General features: G+C 44.2%; 1 protein-coding gene across 3 annotated transcripts in view; it reads left to right on the top strand.

Annotated features, from left to right (window-relative positions):
• gata2a (GATA binding protein 2a) overlaps positions 1 to 9,735 on the top strand; it is an 11,056-nt gene extending 1,321 nt beyond the window's left edge. The window contains exons 1-6 of one of the 3 annotated variants that reach the window (XM_024270332.2): positions 975 to 1,946; positions 2,173 to 2,570; positions 3,214 to 3,783; positions 5,909 to 6,054; positions 7,743 to 7,868; positions 8,571 to 9,735. In XM_024270332.2, the coding sequence (XP_024126100.1) occupies positions 2,342 to 2,570; positions 3,214 to 3,783; positions 5,909 to 6,054; positions 7,743 to 7,868; positions 8,571 to 8,870 (1,371 nt within the window). In that variant the 5' untranslated portion in view covers positions 975 to 1,946; positions 2,173 to 2,341 and the 3' untranslated portion in view covers positions 8,871 to 9,735. Of the gene's footprint in view, positions 1 to 974; positions 1,947 to 2,172; positions 2,571 to 3,213; positions 3,784 to 5,896; positions 6,055 to 7,742; positions 7,869 to 8,570 lie in introns of those variants that run through there. The other 2 variants (XM_024270330.2, XM_024270331.2) reach the window with 2 other exon arrangements.
• Positions 9,736 to 9,991: the final 256 nt, after the last annotated feature.

Raw genomic sequence — 9,991 nt, 5'->3', positions numbered from 1 at the left:
GAATCTTTGGGCACCTCAGTCACGCACCTCCACATGGATAAAGATGGATGACCGTGCCCAATGGGAACAAACAGGTAGATAAAGCCAATCCCATTTAATAGCAGCATGGATCGGAATGATAATCGTGTTGTTCATTAGCCACTGCGGCTGCACAGCTGTTGCGCACGGTCTGCGCATGCATGCAGGAGGTGTCGTGAGGAGGGAAGGTGTTCTCCACCCAAAGGAGCATCCCCAAGTGAAACACCTCCTGTCCTTGAAGGCGACTGGAAAGCCCCCCACCCAATTCATCCTTAACCGTCCGTCACACTCCTCCATCTTTTGTTCCAGCTACAGATACAAATGGGATTAATGAAGGTATAAATTACAGAGCGCCAAATCCTGCTGAGTAATCCATTTGGCAAACATGCAAACAACATGAGCGGCGGCTCTTCTCGGCCTGCACCGCAACCGACACAGTTTAACCACAAGGCACTGCGCATTAGACGTGCTTTCCCTGCACAGGATCAGCATCAGCGGTTGCGCACACGCCCAGACAGAGGGAGTCATTGTGGCTTAGAGATGTGTGACAGCAATTATTTTACAGCATGAAACTTCTGCATGTAATGTACTATTGGTGATGGATGAAATGGGAGTTGCAGCGCAGTAAAGAACTGAATATTAAGGTGAGCGCGCGCTCATGCCGTCCACCTGCCAACTGGGGCTGCTTTTTTTTACTGAAATTCCAGCGATTCCATCCGCAGCTCCTCTGCTGCTGCACACAGACACTAATTTGTTGATTTTTGAAGCTGACAGGCTCAAAGAGCTCATCAACTCTCTGCTCCTGGCAGCGCGCCTGTGATTTAATGACCGATGACTGACATGCGCACTCCAATGCGCATGCACACATCAGTTTGGGATTGCAGGGGGCCTCCTCAAGTGTTTCATACCTGGACGTTGGTTCAGGTATACGCACACCACGTGTCACCTCTTCTCCCTCGGGGATGCGGTGACGTAAAGCCCCGGCGTCAGCGTGGCGGCAGACTTTGAACCACCTCCAATAGCTTTTTGTCAGTCATGCACGCGGATGCGCAACGAAAACGTAGAATCCGATTGAAAGCAGCACCATAATCCGACCTAAAATAATAATTGTAAGTTTATTTATGTTCGTTTTGGCTTCAGCAGTTTCTGGAATTTTAAAGGTGGGCGTCATATGATAATCACCCGCATAGGTGAGGGCCTCCATGCGCCCCTCCCTGGTCTGCAGGCACCATTAGCATGCAAACTGTGATTGACTGCCCTGTCCCCCAGACAAAAAAACTCTGTTTTCACAAGAGGAATGTCTTGCTACTAATTAAAGACAATTAGGCGCCCCGAACAATGGGGCCAATTTCGGGGTCATAAATCGACTCCTCCTCTGTTGGTTTTGGAGGCGCTGCAATCGCCGCTTGTTTACATAGCAAGAGTTTGCGAAACGGAACATATGCAGCAAAATATTTAAATTTGACTTTAATAAAATAATAATAATAATTATGACAAAACATTTTGGGGCGTTTGTTCAAATCAAATTATATAAATGTCATGAAATAGTTGTAAAAATCTAATTAAACCGAGTTTAGGTTCGAGTTGAGCATTTTATTTGTGCCTTAATGAATCCTAAAAATATATAGATGTTTTTGAGTATATTATTTATTTAATTTAGGCTTCTGATTGACAAATCTTTTAGTTTTTTCGGTGCCTGCAAATGGAAATTCTATGAGTGAGAGCAGGGATGCAGCGAGCCAATTGTGGCAGGGAGCTCTGTGATTGGTTGAAGTCGATGCTCCGCCCCGCGAGGCTTGATATGGGAATTTACTGGCGCCAGCCGCATCAGTCTGCGCCACATCTCATTAATGAGCCGCACTGAACGGATCAAGAGGTTTACGCATCCAGGCTGCGTTTTGGCCGTCAGCTGATCCCAGCTGCAACAGGTATCCCACAGCAAAAACCTTTATTTATTTTTATTTTTTTAACTGCCGACACAGGAGGTGTTTACTTCGGCATTGAGGCAGTTGCGCTTTTATTTTTTTTAATAGGCAATCATAAGGATCTAAAATTATGTACATTTTATTTTACGCGTACAGAAAGCAGAAAGGATGCATCTTTTTGGAATGGAAGGAGAAAGTTAAATTAATATTTTATCTTCGTTTCTTGCAGGTATAACCGAGGAGACAAAAAAAAACGCACCGTCTTGTTAAAGGATTCTACTTGCAAAGTAAATACCCAGAGTCGGGGCTTTACAGCCCGCTGGACTTTACTGTACCAAGGACTGAACTTCCATCAGGAGGCAAAGCAGGCAAAGAGAGACGCGTTCAGCAGTGTATTCATGGAGGTCGCAGCGGCAGACCAGTCTCGGTGGATGGCGCACCATCATGCCGTTCTGAATGGCCAGCACCCGGACTCTCACCACCACAGTCTGAGCCACAACTACATGGAGCCCATGGCGCCTTTGCTGCCCCAGGATGAGGTTGACATGTTTCTGAACCACTTGGACTCTCAAGGGAACCCGTACTACACCAACTCCCGGGCAAGGGTCACATACAGCCAAGCGCACGGTGAGATGCACGTTTGTTATTGTGCGCGCGGCATGTGATAAGAAATTCAGAAATTAAAATTTGAAGAAGTGGAGGATATATATTCCTCATAATTCATTTTACGCATACATTTTCTAACCCATCAGAAAACATTGTAAAGTAAATTACAGTGTGGTCATTTATGTGCAGCGTTTAGAAAAAAAGAAAAAGTCCCCCCTGACTTTTGTGAGCCAATTCACCAACATAAAAGGGATTTCTAGCAAATGACAGCGAGAGGAAAGGGAAGTATGTCACTTAACCCCTCTCTGTTGGGGCAGGGGTTCTGGAGGGGAGAGAGAGAGACACTTCCCGGATATAAAATAAAACCCGCAAATTTACTAATAACAATCTTTAGTCTGTGAGCTGCAGTGCATGAAAAGATACGTCTCAGATGTGAAGCAACTTTGCTCGGATATTTAATAACTGTTTTAGGTGAGCTGTGTAAGGCTATTCCCATCAAAATCCACGTTATTTTCTTTTATTCTGGTTTTATTTGTCTGCCTTTGGACCTAAATGTCGGATTCGAGTAATTTCGAATATTTTTCTGGTAAGATCTTTTCATTAGGTGGTATTTTTATTATGTTCAGTATGAGGGAAAATGAATTGTTTTAATTGTGGATTTCAGCTCGCCTCACTGGGAATCAGGTTTGCCGGCCGCACCTCATTCACAGTCCCGGTATCCCTTGGCTAGACCCCGGGAAAGCTGCGCTCTCTGCGGCGCACCACCATAACGCATGGGCGGTCAGCCACTTCAGCAAGCCCGGCCTTCACCCCGCCGGCTCCGGCTACCCGTGCAGCAACAGCACCGGCACCGCGTCCGTGTCCTCGCTCACTCCTGCCTCGCACTCAAGCCCGCACCTCTACAGTTTCCCCCCTACCCCACCGAAAGACGTGTCCCCAGACCCCGGCCCCACCTCCCCGACGTCCACCTCCACCAGGATGGACGAGAAGGAGTCGGGCAAGTATCAGCTGACGGACGGCATGAAAATGGAGAGCTGTAGTCCGCTTCGCAGCGGCCTGGCCTCCATGAACAGCCAGGCTCCAGCCACGCACCACCCCATCCCGACGTACCCGGCCTACACCCTGCCTACACCCCACGAGTACAGCGGCAGTCTCTTCCACCCGGGCAGCCTGCTCGGCGGCTCTTCCTCCAGCTTCACGCCCAAATGCAAAAGCAAAGCCAGATCGAGCTCAGGTGAGTTGCAGAGCATCATGACAGATCAAATGTATAAGACCTAATTAAACTGGCCGACCCGAGCGGTGTCGTTTACCCAAATTACGCACCGTGGATTACCTAACACCAGCAGATAAATCTTTTACTTTCTTAACTATTTTAATATTAACGTTGTCACTGCTGTTCAGCTTGTTGGTTTTAGAGTCTCACATTGCCTTGAAGAGGTTTTTTGTGTTTGATCTTCCTGTGCGTAAAATGCTTTGCAACGTTTTTCTCACTTTGCTGCATGTGAAGCCGAATTACACCCACTTCTCCTTTTCATGTGTGAAAAGTTTTGCCTTTGCTCCGTTCATCCCCTAAATATGATCGCCACTCTATGAAAAAAAAATATTACTAAATTATAATTATTATTCTCTGTTTTATTGGGCAGTTTCAAACTACATTTTTAAACAGATTTAATGTCTCACTCTGATCTGACTCCACTGAAACTCATAGCTTTCTCCTTCGTGCCACAGGCTTGTTTTCTTTCAAATGTGGCCTTTATTGCGCTTAGAAAATAAAGGAGTCACGACGCCCTGGCTCCTGCCATATCCTGTATACCTCCAAGTGAACAAATCACGACCTCCACCCCGCCCACCTCTCTCCACAGTACTAACAAAGCACAGGCGACAGAGCCCTGCTGTTTGTGTTTTTAAAGCCTGGTCTTGGCCCAGTGCGCAGACATGAACTCCATGGTGGAGTTACTTTTCTGCAAGGATGAAAATGTGTTTTTGCAGGGTGGTGTTTAGGCCAAAAAGAAAAAAACATAATTATTTAGCTAAGGGTTAAAAAAAGTGCTTCAAATAATGTTGCACTTTTTTTGTTTAGTCTACAAATGTACCTGATGCTTTTTCCTTGTGTTTGGAAGAAATATTTACAACATCAGAGCCTTAAGGTCCACTAATAAGCAAAAAAAAAAAAAAAGAAAGATGGTAATGGCTGTAATTTCCCAATATTGTTCCAGATGATGCTCTTTCCATTAGATGACACAAAAAAAAGATGTTTCAAATGCACTCCTGCAATTATCATCATCCAATGTGGCAGTCTGTTCAATACACCTGGGAAAAGCTCACAGGGTGATCATCAAACTCTGTTATTCTGTGACATTTAAAACAAGCTGTGTCTGCATCAGTGATGCACATCCTACACCACAAAAAAAAGCTTCTTATCTGTCAAAGTCGATGCCCAGTGCAAGTAATGATTGATTGTTGTACAAAATGCCACAATGACATTTCAGCTGTCGGCATATATACCTTGGAATCCTGTGGCTTCCTGTTTAACAAGCCTCAAACTCTTCCCCCTCATGTTTGCACGCCTTTTCTGTGTTTTTACCTCCCCATTTCATATTTCAACACTTAACATTGCACAAGAAAAAAACATAGCAGTCATTGTTGTTGAATATTTCAAGAATTAATGAGCGCTCGTCTTGAGTGTGCCAAACTTGCGAAACAGGGAAGGGATTAAAAACTCTCAGAGATGCATTTCAAAAAGAACCTGGCTTTTGACTGGGGTCAGATTCCATTCTGGAGCGAGGGTGGGACTTTGGGTGTCGCTGCCTTTATAACAGGAATAATGAGATGTGGCTCAGGGGAAAGAGGGGGATCTTTGAAATAAATGAATCGTCGGTTAAGCAACAGGCAGTTTGAACTCTGTCAAACCTGTATGGGAGAAAGCTGTTTCCAGTTCAGGGGAGAATGGATCAGCTGGCATCCAGCTGTTGGTTAAAACAAATTCACTTGTTATGGCTCCACATTGATGCAAACTTTTCACCAGTGCAGCACACTTTTGTGTCCCCACATGGATGCTGATAAATAATGTAATCCTAATTTGATGGTGTGTCTTATTCTTCTTGTTGGACACCTCTGGTCATGTTGTGGCTGTATTTGGCCTCCTCGTGGTGTATCAGTTTACACACAGGTGTCTGTGACAGCCGCCCATCCTTGGCACACCTGTGCACTAATGTTGTTTTTGTCTGGATTTGACCAAATATTACTACTTTCATTGAGTTTCTTGATGGCAGGGGTAGAAACTATGTATTTCTTTGAACGGAAGGTGAATTTTTTAATTATATAAAGTTTTTTCTTGTCTCTTCTTGAACTATACACAGAGGGTCGTGAATGTGTCAACTGCGGTGCCACTTCCACCCCTTTGTGGCGGCGGGATGGCACTGGCCACTACCTGTGCAACGCCTGCGGACTGTACCACAAGATGAACGGCCAGAACCGACCACTTATCAAACCCAAACGAAGACTGGTGAGTTTATTTATTTATTTATTTATTTTTTAGAAATTCTTTTTTCCTTCGTAGTTTCACACTGAAAGCAAAGCACCCAAATATGAGCACAAAGCAGATGCGGGCAGCACAATTCCAGGAAAGTTATATTTTCCCTATGATCTTCCTGGAATTGTTTGTCCTGCTCACCCCCCGATGATCCGCCTTCATGACCCGTTACAATACTGCTACTATTGCCATTGTTCTTGCTATCATTATTGCTGGTACTTCTGATACTGTTACTGATACCAATGCCCAGGCCGCTTTAGTTTACAGCAGGCTCAAGTAAATGAGAAGAAGCGAGAGCGCACATGTTTTCATGAGGTGAACAAACCTCACCCCAAAGATGCTCAGTTATCTGTGATCGATCAGTCCATTTATTACCTGATCTATCTATCTATCTATCTATCTATCTATCTATCTATCTATCTATCTATCTATCTATCTATCTATCTATCTATCTATCTATCTAAAAAATGAAAATTGTTTTTTTTTATTAGAGAACTTTTGGGTTATACAATTTCCAGTTTATATTAATCTATAATTTATTGTTATTTTATTAAATAAATACAAATATTAATTTTAAGCCTATTTTGTCATTGATGTTCTATTTTTTATTTCTTCTACAAATAATGTTTAAAATGTAACTATTATACTTTAAACAGCAAAAATATAGAGTAACTTTAAAAGTTAATCAAAAATACACAACAATAAAAATAAATGCATATATTTTTGGGTCACATAGTCATACAGAAAGATGATAAAATCTGGGTCAAAATTGTCACCTTGTGATTAGACCAATTCGTCTCACTGTACAAAAAATGTTCAGGTGAACTTCACATAAAATATAAAAAAAGAAAGAAAGAAAAAAAAAAACACCTATAGGGTCACTTTTTACACTGCTATTCCTCGCGTGGTTCCCGGATCGTTTCCACGGCCGATCCCTCTTATGAAATGCGCATTAGCCCACATTTTCCACCCGCTCGGCCCGCGCGGCTGGGACTTTTTGCGTTTTTCGGCTCAAGTGTTTTTCAGAGTTGTGTTCAAAGAGGCATCCAGTTGTTTCCTATCCGGATATCTGGCCGGCCCAGATAAGGAAGTCGGGCTCCCGGCTGTTTCCGCCGTGAAGCAGCGCGCTGCATTCTCCGCGGCCGGAGTGACACATACTGTAAAGAGATTATCACAACAGTGGAGGAGCCGCGTTTGCGTGAGGAGACGGGAGAGCGCGGGGCGGGATTCGGAAAATACGTGGGTCTGAAGGGGCGCAGCGGCGATGTTTTACGCGTTTATATATTTTTGTTATTTCTTTTTTGTCTGAAGGTGACATGACAGCTTGGAGACCACCTGAAAATAGCCATGCAAAGTGCATTGGAAAATAAAACCATATCGCAAAAAAGTAATTAATTTTTTTCAAAATAAAAGCTTCTTTTACATTTTAAGTAACACATTTAAAGACAGGGTTTTGCATGTCTTCATTTTATTTTTATTTTTTTACTCTGTGGGTGAAGTGTTACCCAGAAAAAAAGAACATATCTGCGCGGTTTTACTGGCAACAATTCATGTTTGCGCAAAATGAGAATCTCTTATTGTGAAATGTATATTTAGATTTTTCAATAGTTCACTACGTTTTGATCACTTCTAATGTGAGTTTTTTGTTCTGCTCCTCTCAGTCCGCTGCCCGGCGCGCAGGCACCTGCTGTGCAAACTGCCAGACCACCACCACCACTCTGTGGAGGCGCAACGGGAACGGAGACCCGGTGTGTAACGCCTGCGGCCTTTACTTTAAATTGCACAATGTAAGTAGCCTGAAAAACACATGCACACTATAAAATGCTGCGCCAGAGCACAGATCTTTGAGGGGGGGTGAAGGTGGACGGGAAGAGGAGGGGGGTGGCCCTAAACTGGTTAAGTGGGCGGACAGCGTGTATCGATTTAAAGACAGAAACTGAGAGTGGAGGTAAAGCCTACTTGCCCTGCAGAGCAGAACCCACCAGACCTCCTTTATTATTATTATTATTATCAACCCATGTTGTTTGAATGGGGGGCGTTGCTCCCCGGAGAGGCGGCCTGGTGGGGCTGTCATTCAGTGTAACGGCGTCGGTTACATTGATGAGGATTTGTCTGAAGCTGCTCCTTTCAGGCCCAGTCGATCCTCACCCTCATGAATTCATATTGACCAGGATGGTTCTGTTTGGTCCAGACAAAAGCTAAAATAAAAAAAGAAGGCGTCCCTGACTGGCCTGCTGATTCACATATGCAAAACAGATGCTCATTATCAACGTTTTTCCAACACTGCTGGGATTCGTAATGGGCGAGTGATCTGACATGACAGAAACCATTATTGGCAGTGAAACATTTCTGTTGACATTTTCAATTATGAGCCGGCAAGCAAATTGGAATTAGGAGCACAACAAGCTCATAGCCCCACAATGCAGTACCCACACTGTCACTGTAGCTTTTGTCTAGCAGGCGTTGAGCTAATGTGCTGATCTCTACAGGTCAACAGACCCTTGACCATGAAGAAAGAAGGCATCCAGACACGCAACCGCAAAATGTCCAGCAAGTCCAAGAGGAACAAGCGGGCGGGGGACAGCTTTGACGAGCTCTCCAAGTGCATGCAGGACAAGGCCTCTCCCTTTGGAGCTGCACCCAGCCTCACCAGCCACATGACCCATATGGGTCACCTCGGCCCCTTCAGCCACTCGGGACACATGCTGCCCACTCCTACGCCCATTCACCCTTCATTTGGTCACCCCCACCACTCCAACCGCTCGCCTGTCTGGGCTGAGCCTCACTGAGGCAGCACCCAGACGCTTGGAGGAGCCACCACATTTGCCATAAACACTAAACGACCTCCGCATCGAAGCTGGGCAGACTTGTGTCAAGCACGGCGGAGGGAGGAGGCCTTTGCTCGGACTGAGGAGCTGAGGGTTGCGTCACGCCTGGCCTCACTGATGGGACGCTGCAGAGTGCAGGGACTCTGTGAGGAGCTGACTGGGGTTTGCAGGAAAAAAAAGTGAATTGAGATGCTTGTCATTCTTTTTGCTTATTTTTACTAAGTCACTTTGGTACCCACCTCTCCCTGACCCCGTAAGAGGAGACTCAAGAGAGGTCCTAAAAAACCCGCTGTTTTCACCTCATAAGCATATCCTTATATTCTGAGATTTGTGCACCCTGTTGAAGACCAGACTGCCGTCCACAGCTGCTACGGACAGACAGACGGACTGCTCAGTGCTGCGAGTCTTAAGACCGGCTGAACAGAGACAAATAGAGAACCTCTGTTCTATTCCAGTCAGACTCGCAGCACCAGGAAAACCTGTGCTCTCCTCACATGCTGGATTGTAAAGCCGCCACAAAGCTCACCTGTTTTTGATAACAGAGTTTTATGAAAAAAGGAGAAAACGCAGTAAATAGAGTGTTTATAAATGCTTAATTGCTATTATTGTTGTTATATTTGATGTTATAATTATTGCTACGATAATTTATTTTCACCCTTTAAGCTTTCATCGGACACACTCGGAAACATATGATTTAAATTTCATGGTTATTACGTAAAAGAAAACACTGACCTGTCCTAGATGAAAAGTTCTTGAGCTGTACGTTTTTTTTTAATCATTTTTCCATCTCACAAAAAAAGGAAATAAAGTTTAATACTGAAGTAAAGTCTGACTGTTATTTGTGCACATATACATGCTTCGTCTATTAGTGTACAGAGAGCAAAAGACTGGAAAAAATAGTTGAAATTATTAGTATATGGCTCCCTTTCCAAGTTATGGTTGGCTCTGATTGATTCATTCACTGTATTACATGCAAAAATGATATTAAACTCCACTTTTTCCAGAGGAGTGCTTGGTCATTAAATCCAGAAATGATATCAGATGTATTAGAGGGGAAGCTCTGTGATCCCTAAAGCGTGATA

This window comes from Oryzias melastigma, linkage group LG5 (assembly GCF_002922805.2).
Source record: "Oryzias melastigma strain HK-1 linkage group LG5, ASM292280v2, whole genome shotgun sequence".
Taxonomy (NCBI): Eukaryota; Metazoa; Chordata; class Actinopteri; order Beloniformes; family Adrianichthyidae; genus Oryzias; species Oryzias melastigma.
This window is presented reverse-complemented; position numbering and strand designations above follow the sequence as displayed.